The sequence below is a fragment of the Apus apus genome, chromosome Z (assembly GCF_020740795.1).
Source record: "Apus apus isolate bApuApu2 chromosome Z, bApuApu2.pri.cur, whole genome shotgun sequence".
NCBI lineage: Eukaryota > Metazoa > Chordata > Aves > Apodiformes > Apodidae > Apus > Apus apus.
The window spans coordinates 22,337,357-22,359,285 of NC_067312.1; the positions used below are offsets into that span (position 1 = coordinate 22,337,357).

At 40.9% G+C, this 21,929-nt stretch overlaps 1 protein-coding gene across 1 annotated transcript in view; it reads left to right on the forward strand.

Moving 5' to 3' along the window:
• The first annotated feature begins 5,933 nt into the window (after positions 1-5,933).
• Positions 5,934-21,929, forward strand: part of RGS7BP (regulator of G protein signaling 7 binding protein) — a 39,718-nt gene continuing 23,722 nt past the window's right edge. The window contains exons 1-2 of the mRNA XM_051643349.1: positions 5,934-6,107; positions 8,829-8,995. Of these exons, the coding sequence (XP_051499309.1) occupies positions 5,949-6,107; positions 8,829-8,995 (326 nt within the window). The 5' untranslated portion in view covers positions 5,934-5,948. The remainder of the gene's footprint in view (positions 6,108-8,828; positions 8,996-21,929) is intronic.

Consider the following 21,929-nt stretch of genomic DNA (forward strand, 5'->3'; position numbering starts at 1 on the left):
AAAAAACATATGGCATAAAGTGTGAAGAAATTATAAGAAAAGGTTAAAAAGAACAGAAAAAAAAGAAATTGCAAGAATGAAAATGCAAATCCACGAAACAACATTGAAACCAAGCACTTATTTTATTGCCTTTATACAATAATTCAGTCCTATGTTTTTAAGGAAGTAGTCATACATTCTCAAATCTTTAGCCCTTTACTGGCAGCACAACAGCCACATGCGGGATTTTAAGAACGTATTTCAAGACAAGGATGTGTACTGTATCTTTCTGAATCTCTGCAGATCCTACTAAAGTATGTATCATTTTCTCACTTCATGTAAGATTCAGTAAAACTTAAGCTGCTCTGCTTTTTTCACTTTTAAAATACATTGTCAGAAACATTGGTCTTGGTGAATGTCTCCCTAAACCCTTCCTCTTCAGAATTCATATTTTGTTTAATCATTTTTTTACTCTTATAAAATTATTAATTTCACTATCATACAAAACCCAAGTAAGAATTATTAGAAAAGGTTCTTCTTTCTGTCATCTGCAAAGCAGAAAGGAGGAGGAGGAAGAATTAGAGACAATGGAAGTTGTCAGTCAGAGCCTTCTCGATCCTGATATTTCTCAGGTTCCAAGCAATGCAGCTGCTACCACAAGCAGGAGGCCACTTTCCTTGTTTATGGATCTCTCCATTGCCTCAATAGCCAACTGATAATGTAAACTGCAAGCCCACACCTCCAGACCAGCACAACCACACTGCTATAAGGGTTACCAAACTTTATGCACAAGTAAAGAAAGAAATTCAAGCAATGGTCAACTCAATGCAGTTTGCAGAATCCTACACATAATAAAATGACAGAGCTGGAAATTCTGGACAGTATCTTCTTGGAAGCCACCCTTCTACCATTCTAAAATACCAGAGGGAAAAAAATATTTCATTTGCTTTCATGTGAGTAAGTATATGCTTTTCTTTTGTTGATTTCCATGTTTCATTTTTCATAGTCTTACATTCTCTAGTTTAGTCCATTCTAGTTCCCTTAAAACTCTCCCTAGTTTTAGAGAATGTCCTCGGAATAACATCAGGCATAACGTTCATTCTCAATCCTTGTCTAGATTTTTAAAAATATAATGTAATATTTAAAGGTCAGGAAAGCAAAAAAGGAAGGTCCTCATTACTGTTCTTGTTTTTCACACATGCACAGCCAGATACTCAGAAGTGCAGAGGGTTACAGGGTTTTTTATTTGTTTTTTGAGTTCAAAATTGTACCAACTGATTAAAACATAATGTGAATTTAGTAGGTTGATGAGCTTGGTGAAAGCAGGTTGATAACTGATTAAGGACAAGTACAACAAGGGCACTTGGCAGTATATGTTTCTATTCAGAATGGTTTGATTTCAGTGCAGTAACTCAGAGCAGCAAGGCTAAAAAGCTTGTAAGGCAGAATAAGAGCTCAGTTTCTCCACTGAAATAACTGATCATTTGATTCAACCCATACTGCGCTTTCATGTAAGATTGAACTGTGCTGCAGTTGCATGTACCAAAAGTAGATTAAGTCATTGTTTGTGGTGTTCTGTTCAACACTTCTATGGAAACCACATAATTTTCTGTGTAATTTAAGCTTTCATTTCAAAAAAATATTAAAATGTGGTTATTACAATAATCTTTCAAATTTGAAAATGCATTGAACCTGCAGAGCCCAGATGATAGCTCTTAAGAGGATGTGATCTATTTCTGTTCAATAAGACATTAATTACTAAGTGAAGTAATGATGATTTTAAAAAGCAATGTTGTATCACTTCCAACCATTTAACAGAAATGTGCAATAACAGAACAACTGAAATTGAAGAGCTACAATACCTCTTTCAAACTCAAGGCTCCAGAACTGGACATGGTACTCCAGGGAGGTCTCTTTACAATCCCGCCTATCCTGCCAATCTTAATTGAACTTTGGCTCTAAATTTTACAGGACAGGGATGTCTTTGTTTGCTTTGCATGGTGTCTACCTACATTATTTTTAGAGTTTTAGAAAAAACATTTAAGAACTGTATTTTAGGGTCAAAAACACTGTATTGACCTCTAAAAAGAGACTAAGCGTACCATTTTTCTGTGTCTTGGAATTAGACTAATAGATGCTAAAGATACACTATTGTGAAATCTTCACTACAAAATAATTTGTTTTGGTTGGCCTTGCATTGAGTCTAAGCTGAGAAGGGGTGCAGGGAGCTTCCATCACTGGAGGATCTCTGAAGTGAGGAAGACTAAAACCTTGAATACATAAAAGACTTATTTATAGAACCAGACCAGAATAGTGTCTCCTGTGATACTCCTTTCAGTAACTTCCCAGTCAGCAGGAAATTATTAATAAAAAACAAAGCCATTGAGGCTGTGATTCTCAAATGCATTATTACATTGTTATTTATGAGGGTTAAACAACTTTACTCTGCAGGAAGTCTGGTACAAAAATCAAGTACTTCCAGAAAATTATCTGAACCTGCACTTCTAGGAAATAAATTTGTGATCTGTTTAAAATGTACTATATTTACTTAGAAAGGCAGTCAGTTAACTTCTTTTAAAATGTATTTTAAAGGCATGTGGAAAAGTCGCCGGTGTTATTCTTAAGCTTTCAGTTTCAATCTAACTTTTAAACTTATATTTTATTGATCTGTCATAAGGAGATCACGTAGAACTACTTTCCTTCATTTTCTTCAGCAACTGTTTCTGGGTTTCCTCTTCTCTCATCTCTTTCTACAGAAATGGTCTTTTTTGCCTTCTTTTTTTTTTTTTCCCCCCTCCAAAGACATCTCTTCACATTTCTCAGCTAATCAGTGTCTCTTGCACAGCTCATCTAGTCCATGACATTCTACGTACCTTCGAAAATAATACCAGAACCAGGGAAAGAAATGGATTAGACAAAGATTAAAACAGAATTAAACAAGAGAGAAAGTGTGAGTAAAACGTTCAACTCAGTTAATTTTTTATTTTTTTTTTAATTACAAGAAAGGCTAGGAGTATCAAAGCCTACATATTTGCTTTTATTTCAGGATGAGCTGTGGAAGTTGTTGAAGAATTTGACTATGTGATGGGCCAAGTACATATTTCAAGGTCACCTACCTTTGCTTTTGAGAGGTTGCTGCAGGAAGGAACAACAAGCCCCTACTTGTTGCAATCCCTTAAACGCCGGGAGATGAAGGTAGAATAAGGTGATTTATGACAGGAACTCTAGTTCAGACAACGGTCTGAACTAGACCCTCTCTCCTTTTTCAGAAAAGAGTTACAGTTATCTTTGCTTTTGTCAAGAAAGCATTTTGTTTCCTGCTGGTGTATCTTTCCAAACTGAGTTTCATTGCTCCCACTGCCCACTCTGCAGCAGCATTTGGTGGCTTAGCTTGGAGCTCTTCCTCCCAGCCAGAGAACTGGCATGCCTAGAAAAATTATTGTTTCTTATATATCTCAGACTGACTTGTTCCCTGTCACTTCTACTTCTCCAATATAACCCTGGGCTGCCAGCAAATTCATAATGTTCCATGATGACTTCAGAGATCAGCTGGAAGAATTATAAAAATGCAGTATTATAAATTACAGAAAGAATCACCAGATCTGCTTCCAAATGTGGACACACTGAAGATGAACAATCAGAAGCAAATACAATGTGTAGGTTGTTGGGACTTCAAGACTGTTACAGATGTTGGCAGAAAGGCAACTCATCTGTGACTTAGCTTTACACAGGGCAGATATATCATCAGAAACTCTGGTTCTAACCTGTTTTAAAAGGCAATGGGACTTCTGGCTTTGACCTTAAGTAACCAGAACTTCAGCCAAGACAGGTAATGTACAAGCAAAAATGCTGCAGCCTGGTAGACTTGTTGTTGTTTTTAGTATTTCATTATTGTTATTACAGTAGATTTTAATAAGATCTGAAATAGACTGAAATAAGACTAGAACATAGGACTAAAATTATACATAAGCAACAACTAAAACACTAGAATTAATGTGGTATAGTGCTATGTTTTAATTTCCCTTTACAAATACAGAGATGTGAGGAGAAGATGTGTTCATTTTGCTTTCTGCCAGTATGAAAATATTTTCCTAGTCATTAGGTAATAGTTTGTATTTGGAAGCAATAAGATGTCCTGGCTATTGTGTTGTCAATGCTGTGAAGCCAGCAGGGCAAGGGAGGTGGTTCAGCCCCTCTGGTCTGCCCTGCCCTGCTCTGCTCTGCTGAGACCCCACTTGGAGTACTGTGTCAACACAAGGAGGACATGGTGCTCCTGGAGCAAATCCAGAGGAGGGCCATAAAGATCACTGGGCTAGAGCACCTCTGCTATAAGGACAGGCTGAGAGAGTTTGGGCTGTTCTGCCTGGAGAAGAGAAGGCTCAAGGAAGAGTTTATAGTGGCCTTTCAGTACTTGAAGGGGCCTACAGAAAAGCTGGGGAGGGGCTTTTTACAGCAGCATGTAGGATGAAGGGTAACACAGTAATACACATCCAGTAGCTTCCCTCTCTGGTAGAATCGCAGGAAATGTCTAAAAAATGTTTCAAAGTAGACTAATTGGCAATGTCTGAGGCAATGTCCAGGCTCAGGTAGATACAGGAGTGTCTGCGTAAAGTAACATTTGGCACAGCCGAAAAAAGAGGCCCTCAACCTGGCCCAGTGCCATTGCTGGCATATTCAAGCTCCTTAGCAAGACTAGTATTTTGTTTTGTTTCCTGTGTTTTGTGTTCCCGTTGGTATCTGTTACTGAAACACAAAAATCCTTTATTTAATGCCCTCAGGAAGTAGTGTTATACTGGAAGTGATCTAAACAGCCATAGCTACTTGGCTACAGAGAAGAAGGAAGCTGGAGGCTGCAGAAGGTGGCCCAGGCAGTGCAGAGGAAAGCAGCTGCAGGGTGGGCACAGTCCCACAGCCGTCTGTGAGCATCAGCCTGGCCAGCTGCAACTGGACGGCAGCGCTGGTGTGCAGGTGACACACTTTATCCAGTCCATTATTATTTAGTCTTTTCTACAATGAACAAATACAGTCTACAGCGTAGTCTCTTTACACCCTACAAACATTTTCCTTAGAGCCCGAAAATACTTTTTTAGAGAAAGAAAGCACTTGCAGCAGGGAACCAAATCTTTGTTAAAACATAAAAACCTTTTCTAAGCAAGTTTCAAGAGGATTCGCATCAGCCTCGGCAAAAGCTGAACAGGCGATATCCTACGGCCTGTGGGAATACCGGCCCGTGGGAATACCGGCCCGTGGGAATACCGGCCCGTCGCTGAGGCTGCGGGCCCCCGGCAGGACGCGCTGCCCGGCAGCTCCCTGGGGCGGCACGGAAGGCGCTTCGACCCGGCCTGACCCGCCTCCCGCGGGGCCCGGGGGGGAGGGCCAGGGCCGGAGCCGCCGGCGCCGGGGGGCCCGGGCGGGGGGTGCGGTTGCCGCTGGCGCTCCCGCCCTGGGGGCGGTGCCCTGCTGACGGCGTCAGCCCGCCGGGCGCCGCCGGCCCTCGGCCCCTCGGAGCGCATCCCGGCGGGCGCCCTGGGCGGACGCGCCGTGGCGGAGCCGGCTGCCCCGCCGGGGGCGTAAGGCGGGTTTCGGCGGCCGCTGGATGGGAGCTCTTCCCGACCGGGCACCGCCGCGCTCGCCCCCCCGGCCGGCTGTGGGAAGGACGGCGGAGCATGGCAGCGGCGGGGCGGGTCCGCAGGGACTGACATGCTGCTGAAGGAGCGGAGGCGCCAGCCCCTTCGCCTCTCCCCGCGGTAGCGGAGGCGATGCTGCAGGGCGCTCCCCCGGCTCTCCTGCAGGCGCCCGGCTCTCACAGCCCGCAGCAGCCGCCTTCGGTGCCGTGAGCGGCGCGGCCCCGGGCGGGCCGAGGCGGGGGTCGGCGCGGTCCCGCTCCCCTCCCGGGGCGGGGGGGGAGGGTCTGGCCGCGCCCGCGGGGCCCCGCGCGGCGGGCGGCTCCGCGCGGCGGATGCGCGTGCATGAGCGGTGCGGCGGGCGGGCGCGGGAAGCGCCCCCGCTCCGCAGCCTCCATCTTCCAGGGCAGCCGGAGCTCCCTGCACGGCCGCGACAGTGACCGCCGGGGCAGCGGCTCCGAGAGCGCCTTCCAGACCCAGAGAGCCCTGGAGGACTGCAGGATGGTGGGTACCGCAAAAAAAAAAAAAAAAAAGGGGGGGGGGGGCTTGTCTTAATGTTCGTCTTCCCGAGGGTCCTCCTCGCCGGCCGCCGTGCCGCTCCTCCCGCCGGCTTGCCCATTCCCGTCACGTGCAGTTGCCCTATTTTTAAAACTGCCGTCCCCGTCGAGGGTCGGCTGGTCGGGGTGTCGGGGGTGCTGCCCTGTAGCCGAACTCCTCGCGGTCCAAAGGCGGGAGGGCAGAGGGAAAACGAGACCCGCGGGGAGGCGGCTGGGGCCGGGACCCGCGGCAGGAGCGGGAACCCTCGCCCCCGCACACGCCGCCGTCGTGGCGCTGCCGAGGAGCTGTTGCTTTTTGCTAGACCCGGCCACATCTGACCCCGGACTTGCACTTCCTGAAGCCTAAATGAATAGGCAAATAGTTGCCTCCACTGTAGCGCCGCACGGTCTGCTTGTTGTCTTGCGCAGCAGCCACACTTCTGCCCTGAAATCCTTCTAAAACAGGACTCAGAATTTGAAGCCCTGAAATGCTTCCTCTGACATATGTGGTACCTGCTCCCAGCGTCCACAGAGTAGTCGGCTGCTATTGTAACACAGTAGCACCTGCATCAGTATTATTTTTGGACTGTCACATTATAGTACGACATTTTTCTCTGTTCACGCTCAAAACGCTTGAATCCTGACACTTTCCTCCAAACCAGCACCGTGTACCCTTTATCTAGCTCCTTGAGCTAGCTGGCCACTCAGCCCCAAAATTGCTCCTCTAACCAATGACGGAAATAGAAAACAAATTAAGTTTCTGCTACTTCATTTGAAATTCTGGATTGTGTAAAGCACTGCCTAGTAGCATAGGAAATGAAGCTGACACTGCTGTTCTGCTGGATTCTGGCTTTTTTTCCCCCCTGTAATGCTGCAAATCGTGCTGGCAGATACCCGCTCTTATACTTCAAAATCGCAGCTCCCAGTGCACCAAAAAACAGAAGCTGCTACAGTTGCTATAAATACAGCCCAACAAGTGGATCCTACTGAATCCTGCCTTTTCTCCTCATTCCTGACAGCCTAGTGTCGTTAGTTAAATGGAAGTGCTAGCTTTGTAGAATTTCACTGGTTAGAAATAAAATTATTTACTGATGGCTTGTCAAGATGCGGTAAGATTCAGGAGATAAAACCAGTGGGTTTTTATCTTGTTCTCTTGCTTCAATGCTGCAATGTCAGTGTGGTTTGGTTTTCTTTGGCAATGATGAGGCTGAATGTGTCATGTTTAGACAAGGGATGTTAGGTGAGAGCTGGCAAAATGTGTCTGGCACAGCCAGTTAGTTACCAGTTGCAGAGTGAGACACTTTCCTCTTTTAGTTAATGCAGAGTAATTGTGCTGTGTCACAACATAGTACACTTTTTTCATCTCCTTTGCTTTAATGCATTGTCTTAAGCTACAGAAGGAGAGACTTGAAGCCAGTTTTAGCAGATCCTGTGCCTAGGGCTTTGTTTCCTGTGTGCTTTTGGTTTTGCTTGGGGAAGGGAGGGTAGAGATGTACGTGGAATGTACTGGGATTGTTTTGCTGCTCCAGGAGAGAATCCCATTTGCTACTCTTAAAATCACATTTAAGGAATCATGGCCAAGAAGTGGGTCCTGATACTACTAGTTCTCAGTTATCAGAGTAATTGCAGTGGGGTGCATGAAGATTCAGAATGTAATGCGGCAGGAGAATTGACTCGTTTGTTTTCCAAGAATGAGAATTTGAGGGCTTGACTGTAACATTTGGTAGATCTTATAGAATTAAGGTTTTTAGCATGCATATATGTTGAACTCCTGGAGGTAAAGGTGGCTGCATTATTATGAGCAGCTAATCTTGTCTGTCTTTATGTAGTTTGGAAATTGAGGTCAAATTAGCAAAACACAGATAAATAAATTGCTCCCTCCTTTCTGTCCCTGTCACCATGTGCGTTCTTTCAGAAGACAGCAAGTGCTTCATTTCCTTAAAATAAAATCCCACGTCCCTGATCAGTGGAACTAAACAATAACGGTCTTTCTGTCACTGTAGAAGTTAGCCATTTATCCAAGAGCAACCGTGTGTATCTGCTGAATATTAGATTTCTGTAATGGTTGAAGTGTTTATTTACTTTGTCTGTTTTTACCACACACACACTGGAAAAAGTGCTTCCTAGAATCCTAACTGTAAAGTGCCTATCTGGTACATCTTTTCAGACAGTAACTTTGGATCGGTTGTAAGTGTGAAATATGGGTTAGAGGCCAGTGACAGAACAGAAATCATTACAAAATAAATTAGCAAAATCAACAGTGTAGAAGCAAATGCTACATTCCAGTCCTTAAATGTGTTGTGAATCAGGAAGTGGGAGGAGCAAAGGCAATAATTTCTGGATATATTTCTGTCTTTTATGATAGCAAAAAATATGCTACTAGTAAAACAGCTGGCTTTTTATCTGCCTAATATTTAAGAATAATAACTCGAACACTTTCAGAGATGATAAGCAGAAATGCTACTTTCCTGCAAATGAACATTTATAGCTCACAGAAGAGGCAGCTGCCATGGAGGCCCTTGTAATTTACTAAATCTTGGGCACTTGATCGTGGCACTTGGGCACATGTATGCCATGAAGCTTGGAGCAGCAGGAACAATTCCTAGATTGGGCATGTTTTTTAAAAAATTGGTTGTTTTTATCAATGTAATTAAATTTCTCATGTAAGTAAATTGTCTTTGTTTTTCAGCTTGTCCAGGAGTTCAATACCCAAGTGGCTCTGTATCGGGAGCTGGTCATTTCCATTGGGGATGCCTCTGTCACCTGTCCTTCTCTGCATGCAGAAATGCACAAAACTCGAACCCGGGGATGTGAGATGGCCTATCAGGCTCATCAAAAACTAGCAGCAATTTCAGGGTAGGAGTCTACTTATGTTTAATTAAAGCTGTACTCATGCACATCTTTGCTAGATATTACATTATGAAAACTTTCAGCAAAAGCTTTAACTAGTGTTTCTGTTTTAGGCATAGATATGTATGACCAAAAATTCTACAGAGTGCTTATATCCTTATGGTAGTGCAATCTTGGGTCATATCCTGCGCCTCTTAGGAGGATGGTATTCTGCTGATTTCACTGGCTGCTTTTATGTTAGATCAAGTTTTACTCCATCTCAGTAGACAACTTAAAACGATCAAGGGAGAAGCCTCGCCTTTCAAGGGTGAAATAGCAGTAGCTTTCTGCCCAGTCTTTCACTGGGTGTACCTAATTGAACAGTTAAAGACAACCAGCTCAGCTCAACCAGACACTTAATAAAATTAAGCAAAAAATAATTAGTTGAAAATTACATAGGGGAAGGGAAATACAAATACTGTTGTGAAAACTTGAGTTTACATTCTATACGTTTTTAAATCCTTATTTGTTTTGAAATTAGTATCGAAGCTTTGCCAGCGTAGAATGTTTGATTTATTCTTCAGTATTACATTATATACTTTCCTTTCCATGTCGTCACATACTTGGGGCTATGCCTCAGTATAATATCAACCAGGATAGGTACCTGTGTCTTGCAAAATGGGAATTCCTACTGCTTACACAAAGTCCAATTATTTGTGGGTTCTTCATAGTATGGTGACAGGGGCTTTTGTATTAACACATGTACCTCCTGAGAAGCATCTCTCTGACTATACTTTGTCAGAACTTCCTGCACCTGCCTTATCCACCGTGAACTATTGTATACCACTGGAAAAATCTTTCATTTTTTGCAGCTCTGCCTAATCCTCATTTAAGTTCTTCCATCACTTAAATGTATATGAGAAATCAGATTTCATATAGGAGAAATTTGTCATACATTTACAGAATCACAGAATCGTTCCGGTTGGAAAAAGATGTTTAAAATCATTGAGACTGCACTAACCAACTAAACAGAAGAGAACAGTGATCACTCATTTTAGTGAAACTGTTAACATTTTCAGATGTGATTTTGTGCAAAGACTCTTTAAGTTGAAATTGCAACCTCTTGATTTGTTCATCAAGCAGAATATGTGCTTTTAAGTTAACTAAAGTCTGTGAAATTTAAAAAAAAAACACCAAACAAGCAACCACAAGATACAGTTCTTTGTAACCAGCGTGTATTACCTCAGCACAGTAGCACTCAAAATGTTGAAGCAAACAGTAGTGAAATTAATCTTAGGCACTTTCAGATTCAAAAGAGAGACTAATAGCAACTGAAATAATACATCTGAATAGCATAACCTAACTTTTACTTTTTTTTTTCCCATAAAGAAAACCATTGATACATGCTCACTGAGCAGCATGGACTTTTTTTAAGTAATCATTTCACAGTTGGGAGTCTGTCATACACACAAAGATGTCCTGAAGGTTGTGCAGTTGCTGCGAGATTGACATTTAGCTAATCTCAAACTGTTTTAAATAACTGTGATAATAATGTGATATCTGTAACAACTGGAAGGTGTTAGAAACCCTCTGGAAATCACTTGTTTCGTTAGACAGACATTTTACAAGATGTGATTCAGATCCCCACTCCACTACAGCTGAGGCAAGTCACATGGGACAACTTCTTTGGTGTATCTGTGAGGAAAGATGGGAGATGAAGGTGCAGTAAGGATTCAGTGTAGAGAAGAAATAGAAAGAGAGGAATAATATTTTGGCTCAGAGGTTCAGTGTCTTAATTCAGCAGGAAGTGTGATGTAGTGCATGTGGCATAGAATCTGGACTGGCAGTCTAGTTTGGTAGGAAGAAAAAGTATCAGGAAGAAGAGTACTTAGGGACAGGAATCTTTAAATCATCCTCAGTATTAATTATTTAATTTACTGTGCGGAGGGTACTGTATTGCCCAGGCAGCACTGGTAGTCAGCAGGTGGGACAAAGTCTCATTTTGTTCACTGCTGTGGTTCCAAATGCACAGTCCTGCACTGCATGAACTTCTAAGTAACACAACCAATTTAATCTTCCAGAGCTTGTTAAAGAAAGCCTGTTGCTTTCCCACCCAGAGAGTAACAGAAATTAGCTAATTATGTTTCTACACTATAAGATTTCATTACATAACAGCAGTTTGTTAGTTAAGGTCATCAGTAATGTTGAGTTAGTCTCTTAAGTGACCTGAGCTCTTGTAGGGCAGTCTTGAGTTTCTTTCAAGTAGGTATTGCTGTCTAGGGCAATATTAATTTCAGTAATCTTGTTTGTGCTCATGTCTTCACTGGAAAATTAGCAGGCAGCTTCATTTAATTCTTCCTGTTTGAACACATTGGGATTTGAGATTCTTTTAACACACACTTCTGATTCAGGTGGCTAGAAGAGGCACACATGTCCCTTCCTAGCTCACCTGTTCTACACTAATAGGGAAGGTGACAAAGAGGAAAGGTGCAAAAATTTGGAAGGAAAGAAACAGGAACAGATCCAGGAGCACTGAGAAAGGCAGCTCTGGAAAAAATTAGTAATTGTGGGAAGGGAGAAATGCTGAGGTGGAGACAATGCATTAGGAACTGAAGAGGACAGAAGTAATGAGGAGGAAAACACTTTATCATGGGCACATTAGGTCTGGAGCATTAAATGGACATCAGGGTAGGACAGTGGTTCAGGATGAACAAGAAGACTGAAGTTGTAGCTGTCGAAAAAGCGTACACCAATATGCTGTCAAAAGGAGCTTCGCTAGAGAAATGAAGTGAAAGTCACACTTAGATTTTAGAAAGTGAGAGGAAAACAACAGAGATGATGACAAAGATAAGGAAGTAACAAAGAAACATAAAACCTTAACAAGTCTGCACTGGATTAGTCCACATCACCCTATCTAGCTCAAATCTGACAGCTGCTGGTAGCAGAGCTTTCATTTGAAAAAGCCTATAAAAGCAGGCTGTACATTGAACAGTGCCTTACTTTGTGTACTTGCCACTACCCAGCAATTGGTCATTTAGGGATTTCCTCAGCCAAAGGCTGTATCTGAGCAATTTGTACCTGACAAATACAAGTTCTCACAGAAGGTTTCAGGATTTGTCTGAATTTGGAAGTCTTTTACTCAGAATGTGCTGAGAGTGAATAATGACATCTCTACACTGTGGTGTGTTTTGGAATATTACAAGTCAATTTACAAAAAAAAAAAAAGCACTGAGGAAGGAAACTTCAAATTTGATCTCCAACTTTATAGGCCCTCATAGCTATTACATCCTCTTCTTAGCTTATTCTCTTACATAGTTTTTGTGTAGAAATAGGTGAAATTTTATCAAAGAACAAATGTGCGCCTGAGTTTACCAACACTATCATGGCTTCCAGGCAATAAAGATTGAAATAAAAATAATTTCAATTGAGATATCTTAGGTCTAGTTGATCTTTTAGGAATGCAAGTCAAAGTAAACTCTTCTTTCAGTGTTGGTTTTCTCAGGAGCTCTGATCAATTCCTGCTCACTGCACTCATACTAAAAATTCTTAGTGATTTTTAGTGAACTGTGTTCTGGCGGAAGTTAGTAAGGTTCAGTCCTTTCATTATATTTTCTGCACAATTACATTGTGCACCCTCGCAGTATCAGATGTTGTGATCAAAGCTAGAGAAAGCAAAGCAGCAACAACATGAGTCAGCATGATTTTTTTCCAAAAGAAAAGAAACGTATTTCTAACAATAGGAAGATGGGGGGAGGATGTGGAAATTGCACATCTCTGTTCTGGAAGGGGCTCTGCTTTATGGGATGATAAAACTGGTGATAATTGAGAAGTCATCAAATAGAGAGCCAGCTTTATAGGTGAAGTCTGGAGTATAAATGGAAAGATAACTCAGAACTGTATTTTAAGACACAGGTCTGTACAACTGTGTGTGCACTTTTGTAAATTTCCTTGTCATATTCTCAAGCACTTGGTATGCTTACATAATGCAAGTACTTCTCTGTTCTTGGCACACTGAAACCAGAACTGGCAGTATCTCTCTGACAGTCTGATATATATATATGTTGACAGCGGCCTTTTCTTATTTTTTTTAATTCTCAGAAAATTAAACTGTGTGAGAAGCTCAAGGGTGCGTGGCAATATACATCTGTGTGAACATAGTGGTTGTCCTCTGTTGTTCAGACTGGTTTTGCAAAGTCCTGAATCTGAGGAGGAATAAACCCATACACCGGTACAGGCTGGGGGCCAACCACCTGGAAAGCAGCTTTGCAGAAAAGGACGTGGAGGGTTCTGTTGAACACCAAGTCAAACATGATCCAGCACTGTTCCCTTGTGGCAAAGAACACCAACAGTATCCTAAGCTAAATTAAGAAATTGTTGCCAGCAGGTTGGTTGATTCCCTACTGCTGAGCTCTGTTGAAGCCATTTCTGGAGTACTGTGTCTGGTTCTGGGCTTCCTCGTAGAAATGAGAAAGTGACATACCAGAGTGGTTGTAGTCAGTGGCCATGAAGATGACTAAGGGCCAGCAACATCTGAGATACAAGGAGAGGCTAACAGAGCTGGGATTGTATAGCCTAGAGAGGAGAGGTTTGGAAGGGGATCTTATCAATTTGTATAAAAAATAGCTGATGGGGTAGTGCAAACTCTTCTCAGTGCTATCCAGTGATAGGACAGCAGGCAGAAATTGTAATGCAGAAAATCTAATTGAAACATTTTTTAAATCCCTTTTCTACTGTGATGCTGGTAGGCTATTGGAACAGGTTCCCTGAGAGCTTGTGGCATTTCCATCTTTGAAGATAATCAGAACTCAACGGTACATTGTCATTCGTAACCTGCTTTAGCTGACAATGCTTTGCGCAGGAGGGTTGGACTAGATTACTTCTAGACATGCCTTCTGACCTGTGACAAAAATCACTGTAAATCTTCTAATTGGGAAAATTCCGATATAAAGTTTCGGTATTTGACATGGAGGTACATCTGTTACTTTAAAAAATTTGTTAATGTAACTTTCTCTGAGTTCATGAAAAGTTAAGCAAGTAGACCTAAAAATCACATCCGGACTGCATTTCTGTATATCGCAGTGCACAAAAACGTTACCATAGTGTTGCTTAAAGTATGTAGCTTTAGGTAACTCCTACTTTGTTTTTATTTGCTATCCACAGTAGATTTCTGACATTTTCAGTAAGCAATAGAGGGTAATTTCTGAGACCTAATTAATACTAGATCAGTTCCTACAGTTGTGTTAAAACATTCTGTTGACACCCAACTGTTGCCAATTTTTTTATTAAACTGCCTGCATTGTCCCCAAATTACAACACTTCAAAATTATTATCTGTTTTCCAAAGCACACAGGCAAACAAAAAAGACTGCTTCCAAAGATTTTACCAAATAGAAGAGGACTTCAGTTTTATAACTTCACAGAATCACAGAATGGTCACGGTTGGAAAAGACCTCTAAGATCACAGAGTCCAACTGTCCAGTCCAGGGGGAAGGGAACAACACAACCCAAAAAATACAACAGCCAAAAAAATTGTGCCACAACCACACACCTTACAAAACCACCACCACGGCACAACTCACAAAAAATCCCACCATGCCCACTAGAGCATACCCTGGAGTGCCACATCTACATGTTTGTTGAATACGTCCAGGGATGGTGACTCCACTCCCTCCCTGGGCCGGCTGTTCCAGTGTCTGACTGCTCTTCCAGAAGAAATTCTTCCTAATATCTAGTCTAAACCTCTTGTGGTGCAACTAGTCCTATCATTATCTACTTGGGAGAAGGCGCCAACGCCCACATCACTACAGCCTCCTTTCAGGTCCCTGTAGAGAGCAATGAGGTCTCCCCTCAGCCTCCTCCGAACTAAACAAAAGCTACACTAAGACAGCCATAACAGAAGCCTTTGAGATGTTAAATAAAGCACTGCTGGCCGGCAGTACAGTTGGGCTGAAACAAACCTAGCAACACTTAGCTCAACAGGGAAGAATTTTTATAATCAAGAATCAAAAGAAAGATAATGCTAGTACATAGAGCATCAAACTAGAGCTCTACCCAAGCTAGGTACCGATCGAGCAGCATGTGTGGAGATCTCTGCCCTCCCTAGATGTGTTTACAATCACTGCCATTACACTCCTCTAAGTGTACGTATCAAAGGTTAGGAGAGCGTTATTAATGTTGATGCCTGAAGTTCTGAATTACAGGCACTGCCCCTGTATTCTGCCTCAGTTACTGGAAGTTTTCTTTCAACAGCCAGATGAAAGTTAAGAATAAGGTGGCGATTCACAGCAGTTGCACCATGATTATCAGAATGTGTCCTGATGACATTATAATTAAATATTAAAAATAATGTGATTACATGTAAGAAGAAAAAAGCAGTAAATATTCACTACAAGATTCAGTACTGTTATAATACCAACGGCATAACTCTCTGACTTCATACAAGGTTGCCTTGCTTTTTTGCCAAAGTATTGCAGATATTTAAACATTAAGATCTTAAAAATCCTCATAAGTAAGTACAAATTGTTGGGATTCTTTGCTTCTGGAAACTGTTGGAAATATTAAGCTTCCCATTTGGACTCATAAGCATACACTAAAATAAACTCAGGAAGTTGTTCCAATCTGGCAGGCCAAACCCCACAATTCTTACAATAATTGAATAGTACCTTACTCAGCTGGTTGTCCTAGTGACTTAACTGGGATTGTCCAAAATGAGAAAAGTCAGGGAGATCTTTGTCTCCCTCCAAGGAAGAGCTTTCAGGATCAAGTTAATTACTGAGTGTTCTTATCCTATAAAGTCTTGATTTCCCTCAGCCTCTACATTTAGCTTCTGTAAAAATTTACTGTACCTTTCTTAAATGCTTACCGTTTTCTTGTGATTTAGAGCATATCAAATCCTAGGGGAAGATTCTGGCTGTGTGTATTATGTTTTGTTTGGAATATCTTCACTGATTACTCAGTCATGAAGTGACTCCGGACTTACTACTGTGTATCAGGGACTGCACCTGTTCCAGTGACTCAGATCCCATTTTTTACTAATGGCAGTTCGTCTGCATGGAAATGTTTTGAGAACTAAGCTCTGATATGAATATTCATTTATGGACAAACTAGTGTACAGTAGCGCAGTGAGTATACCATAGCTTATTCCTTTCTCAGGAGACACATACATGATTCTCACTAGATTCCTTAGCAAAAATTTATCTTAATTTTACAAGCCACGTGCATAATTTTCTCTGGGACTGAGTTAAAGTGGTTTTTGTTGTTAAGAATAAAATCTGTTTACTCAATTTAAGTTGCAAGTTAAAAAAATAAATTATTGAAGTCAGATACCTCAAGGTCTAATAGGCGAATTCAGAAAGCATATAATTGAGGAGAAAACAAGGTTACTTACTAAAGCTAGAGTTCTCAAAATAGCTAACCTCTGCAGACTCACTTTTCCTTTGTACCTTTGTCTTTGGTTCTGTGATACAATATACAGTTGGGACTTGAAGTTACAAGGTATTAATATCTCCCTTTATAGATCTGTCTTTCATAACCGGCAGCCACATTTAGTAAAGGGCAAACATACCTGAAATTTAATTTAGTATTTACTTCCCTATGTCCAAAACAGCAATTCTGAAAAGCCTGAAAGGTCTACGTCTGCAGCAACAGTGTAACTTAGTTTTGACAGAGCTTAGCACTTTGCTTAACTGTGAAGATAATCAGCAGGCAGAAGTGAGATATTCGTGCTTGTCCAAGCTGTGACAAGCTAGTTCCCATAGGTGCTGTCAGAGCATCCTCACAGATTAACATGCTGACAATTTTGGACTCCACAAAACACAGTGACACCCACCACTTTCTTTTAAAACAAAGCTAAAGGTGAGTCAGCTTAATTTCTAGACCACTTGCACCTACCTTCCATAAAAATGAGCTGATTACAGTCAGTGGAAAGTGGGAGCTAAAAGTAGGATGGACGTCATCTCTGTCAGTCACTTATTTGCCCCTTTCTTCCATCTCACACTCAACTAACACATTCACAGTACCTCCCAGTGCATCACTGCCACTTCTGAGACACTCAAGGACTACACATGCTGGGTAAGCCAGAGAATTACCTGGCCTGCCACTTATGTGAAGAGTCCTCTAACAGAAGAGCAGCTGTTTCCTAGCCCGGCAGCTAGGGGCTCTGCCCCATGCTCCAAGAATCACTACAAATAGCCGTATCATCCCTGGCAGGCATAGAACAATGTAGCTTTTCTTCTGTGACGTGACCTGAATTTGTGAGGTGACTCTGAGGAAGGAGTGGACACGTTGCTGTCATCTGATGCACTGGCAGAGCCAGTGCAGGTGAACACTGAAGACTCTTAAGAACTTCCTTGGTAGTAAGGAGAACTTGTATTCTAATCCTTGCCCCCATTATTATTTTTGTGTGTGTGTTTGAAGTGGATGCAACACACAAAGATGCCAGGGAGCAGAGATTCAGAGTATTCTTCAACATTCTGAATCTAATAGGTCTGGAGGAGGCTGCAGGTTTAGGGTGGTTTTTCTTTGAATTGGACATGCCTTCTGCATTCAGCACTCTATTCTGGGTCCCAAACATGAGCCTAGAAGAGGATACCCAAAAGTTGGTGTTGTATTATAAGCCCTTCACTGGAATGCTCTTTGCTGTGCACTAGTGGCATTCCACTACAGTTAGATTCCAGGGGCTTTGTGTCTCTAACTTCGGAATAAAGGAGTATTTCCAGCCATAGGTAAGCCTCTTTACCTGAAGCAGTGGTTGAAATAACCACTCTGTTTTACAGTCCTGTTTTGAGCTATGCAAACCCTTTACATTAGAAATTCAGGGGAAAAGAACATCTTTAGCCAGAGATTTCGGGACAGAATGACATTGGCAGGGTCCCTTTAGAAATGCTGCAGCATCAGAATTGCAGCATTGTTGAGACAAGTCAGTGTTTTTCAAGCATCCTGTATCTTCATGCCTTTCTTTTGCCCTGTTTTGTCCTTCCTTTAGAATACCTGCTGCTTTCGCTGTTGGATATAAAAAGATTTTCAGACTTCCTCTGTGAAAGCAATTTTCTTAGGTAGTAATCAGCCAGAGGATCCAGCTGTTGGGTACATCTATAGAAGCAGGAACTGTGGGGATATTGAAAAGCCTACAAAACTAAAGTGTTGCCTTTTTTGACAGTTGCTGTTACCTTTGTTTCACTCCAGATTTTCTCGTAGCCTCATCTCCCTTGTCATGCCTTTTCTTCAGTGTCTCTGCTTCTTGCTTTATGGGTTACTCCTTAACCCATCTCCAAACAGTAATGAAATTAATACCACATCTGTTGCTGTTTTATTAACAGTTTGGAAACTCTTAAAGGCAGAGACCTGAAAATACTTCGAGCAAGCCCACTGGAATCCACATACGTTTAGATCTGTGGTATTACTGTAATAAACACGTTTAACAAGAATAATGAACGTATTGAATACTTATATTTTGTAATGTTTTGGGAAAAGTCATGGAAATCTTTCTTTCGACCTGTGACTGATATTTTAGGTGAATCATTTATTAATAGGTGCACCAGTATTTATTATCTTTGAAGAGTACTGTATGTATTATTTAATGCTTTTATAATATTTCAGGCTTTCAGGGGAAGACAAAGTATTCAAATATTCTATTTTGTTATTGCTATAGTGCTTCTTAAAGAAAGCATGTGAATATTACATTTTTATCATTGTCTTTCTAAATTCTTTCTTTAAAAATTGGTTTTAAATGTCAATTTGCTGGAATTTTAGACCCTAACACATAACAGTACATGGCAACTCCTGTCTGTATCTTGGCATGTAACAAGTGGAATCAGTCAATAAGGTCTTCCTGAGCAAAAACCTGATACTAACTTAAATCTATAAGTAGTGCTTTAAAAAGGGATTTAGTACTGAATTTTAAAAGAGATGTAAAGATACACAAGTGCAGCTAATTGTGAGTCTTTTGTGTCATGCTAATGACTCTATGCCCACAAAAAATTAAGGGTACCACAGAATCCTACATGGGTTCAAAATTATTCTTAGACCAGGTCAAAACAATTTTTTAATTTCGGTACTTCTGAGAGAAACATTTATTTCGTAGCAAAATTTGGAAAACACATGGCTTCATGCCAGGCTTCACAGATGTGATCACGATAATCTGTAATAAAGATGGTCAAGAAGAGTACCTTTATGTCCATTTTAGACCCAGTGCTTTGAGTTCTGTATCACCAGTATATTTCAGTAATTTTCTCTTGATTTCTATGGAAGCACAGCTGAGGCCGAAGCTGATAATTTAGTGCTTCTTTCCTGATAATTTTTTAAAATAACATTTGATTAAGAAATCCCACTTTACTGTAATTTTAAATATGTATTAGACATTCTGCTTACCTTGGTTCTGTGTAGCCTCGGTTATACTGTTTTCAGAGAATTACTTCTGATTCTCACTGACGTTCTTATAAATCCAGACTATTTTAGTAATATATTCATATATCTTAAGAAAATGAGAACAGGAGATAGTGAAGTGGGGCATAAGAAAAGACTTCAACATGGGCTCTTTGAATTCTACATATACTGGGGTTTTGTTTCTGATGTCGTAACATTTTTTTTAAGTTTCAGATTGAGATTTTCTAGTTGACAGAAATATTTTTACAAATTTCAGTAATTTTCAACATTTTGAAACACTTCTCTCTAATTAAATAAATAAATAAATAATATTCTGTGCCCCTCACTGAAATCAACCAGTGCAATTGCTAAGTTAATTGGACCGGACCATGCAATTAAGTGCAATTAAGGGTCCTGTCATACCTCTTCAGCTGCTAGAGTTTCTGCAGAGTCATCTAAGAGAAGGCTTATTGTATTTAATGTGAACGTTGGTGCATGAAGGTTTGCTCTAGTATGATGCTTAGTACCAAACAATAAAGGATAACTGCTCTCAGCAGCAGCGTCAGTAACTTGCAAGATGGATTTCCAACCAAGGGACGTATCAGATCCATTGAGCTTATACAGGGAAAATTCTAACCAAATCCAAATTCACTCCAATGTGTGTAAAGTCTGTTCTCATTTTTCTAATTGCTCTATAGTTCTGGCTCGTAAGAATTAGGTATTTGAAGCCATTATCTGGACATTAAGGTTTCAGCTGGACAAAGCATTAAATTAAGCATTTCTTATTCAGGAATCCTTCTGTTGGCATCAATCAAATATTGTTAAAGTTAGTGTTTTAAAATTAAACATTTACTGAAGTGCTGGTTATTATGGAGTACTATTTCTTTCTTGCTGGATGCATTTGCCATTATCAATTTACATTTATACACCCAAATATTTTTATATAAGCAATTATTCAGTGTAGTTCTTCCTTTTCTCTTGTGGTCCATTTTTACCTTGCAGTTCTTACCTTTCAGATGAGTACTTTCTGCATGAACATTTCCTGTCAGCATAGGAATTTGGCATAAGAATTCAAATACTGTCATAGCACATTAAAATACGTGCTCAAAGTTGTTGAAGAAACTGCTTTCCCATTGCAGAAGAAAACAAGTTTCCATTTTTGGATGAGCAAAGAAAAGCTGACACTTTGTGTCTCTGTCATGGCAAGACAGGTAATTGCAATTATACTGCTGGTAACCTCATCCCTACGGCAAATGGTGAAGTAGCAAAATATTTAAAAGTGCCTTGTTTATACAGCAGCCTCCAATTATTTCCCTAAGTTCTGGAGCTGTTACTGCAGTGAAGCAGGGAGATCCACCCATATGCATTTGCACCCCCTTCCAGAAATCCCCAACACTGACAGGATGGAGATTGGTAATTTGGGATAGTATGACAACTGCAGCTATAGCCCTGTACATAGACTGAGCAGTGTGAGGCGGTGTGCTGAGGAAGCAGTCCCTTCCTGCAGGCTGAGGAACACCAAGGCCCCAGACTCATGAGCATTCCAAAGTCTAGGCATTTAATTCAGCTGCAGATCTACCCTAAGTAGTATGTGTACAGCCTTGCTATTAATTTTGCATTGTTCAAGATGTGGAAATGTGTAGTGTGTCTGTGCAGCTGCTGACAATAAAAGATACTGGATGCCCATGGAAGACTACGTGGAGGCATACTTGCTTCCCAAGCAGAATTAGGCATTTCAAAGAGGGAAAAAAGTAACACCGGCACCAGTTCACAAAGTCGGGTGGAGACTACAGCAGAATTCAGAGATCCTAAATGAAAAAATGCAAAGTTCTTTATGCTAAAATACTGCTTCCTGAACACATTTTATCAACAGATGGTTTTAAAATTCTGTTCTCCATATATGCATTTCAGGAAGCTACAGGAAGCTAATCTATTTCTTTTTTTTTTCTTTCTTTTTCGTTTTGGACACATTCAGGTTTTCTCTGTCTCAGCTGTGATTTTTAACTTAACCACTCATACAGATTTGATCTTGAAATATCTGGTGGGGCTGTGCAAGGTACTGACAGTATACTACAATTCCTTTTTCACTTGGAATACTTTTATATGGAGGTATTTGGATATTTTTTAAATGATTAAAAATGCTCCAGGGCATAAGACTCATGTATTCAAAGTACTTCTAGGAGCATTTGCTACATGCAGACTCCCAAATAGTACCTTATTCTGAGCAACTTAATAGTAGTAATCTGCTTGATGGACTGTTTTCCTTCTGGAATTGTAGCAGTCATATTGTTTGCCTATACGGAAAAAAAAAAACCAACCCAAACAAAAAACAACAAAACCCAAAAAAACCAAAGAGTCCTTGGATCTTTTCAGTGATTTTTAATACAGCTCTTATCCAAGTTCCAGTGAAGCTTACAGAACATTTTCCCTGTAGTTTCAATAGTCCTTAGACCAAAGTGTTTGGTCATATTGTTGAGGAAATGCAAATACATTATTCCTTACTGCTTTTTATTTTACCGTCTTTTCACATCTGCTCAGTTTTTCTCATTTTGAAATATGGAAAAACAGAAGTCTAATTTACAAACAGTTAACCAGTATCC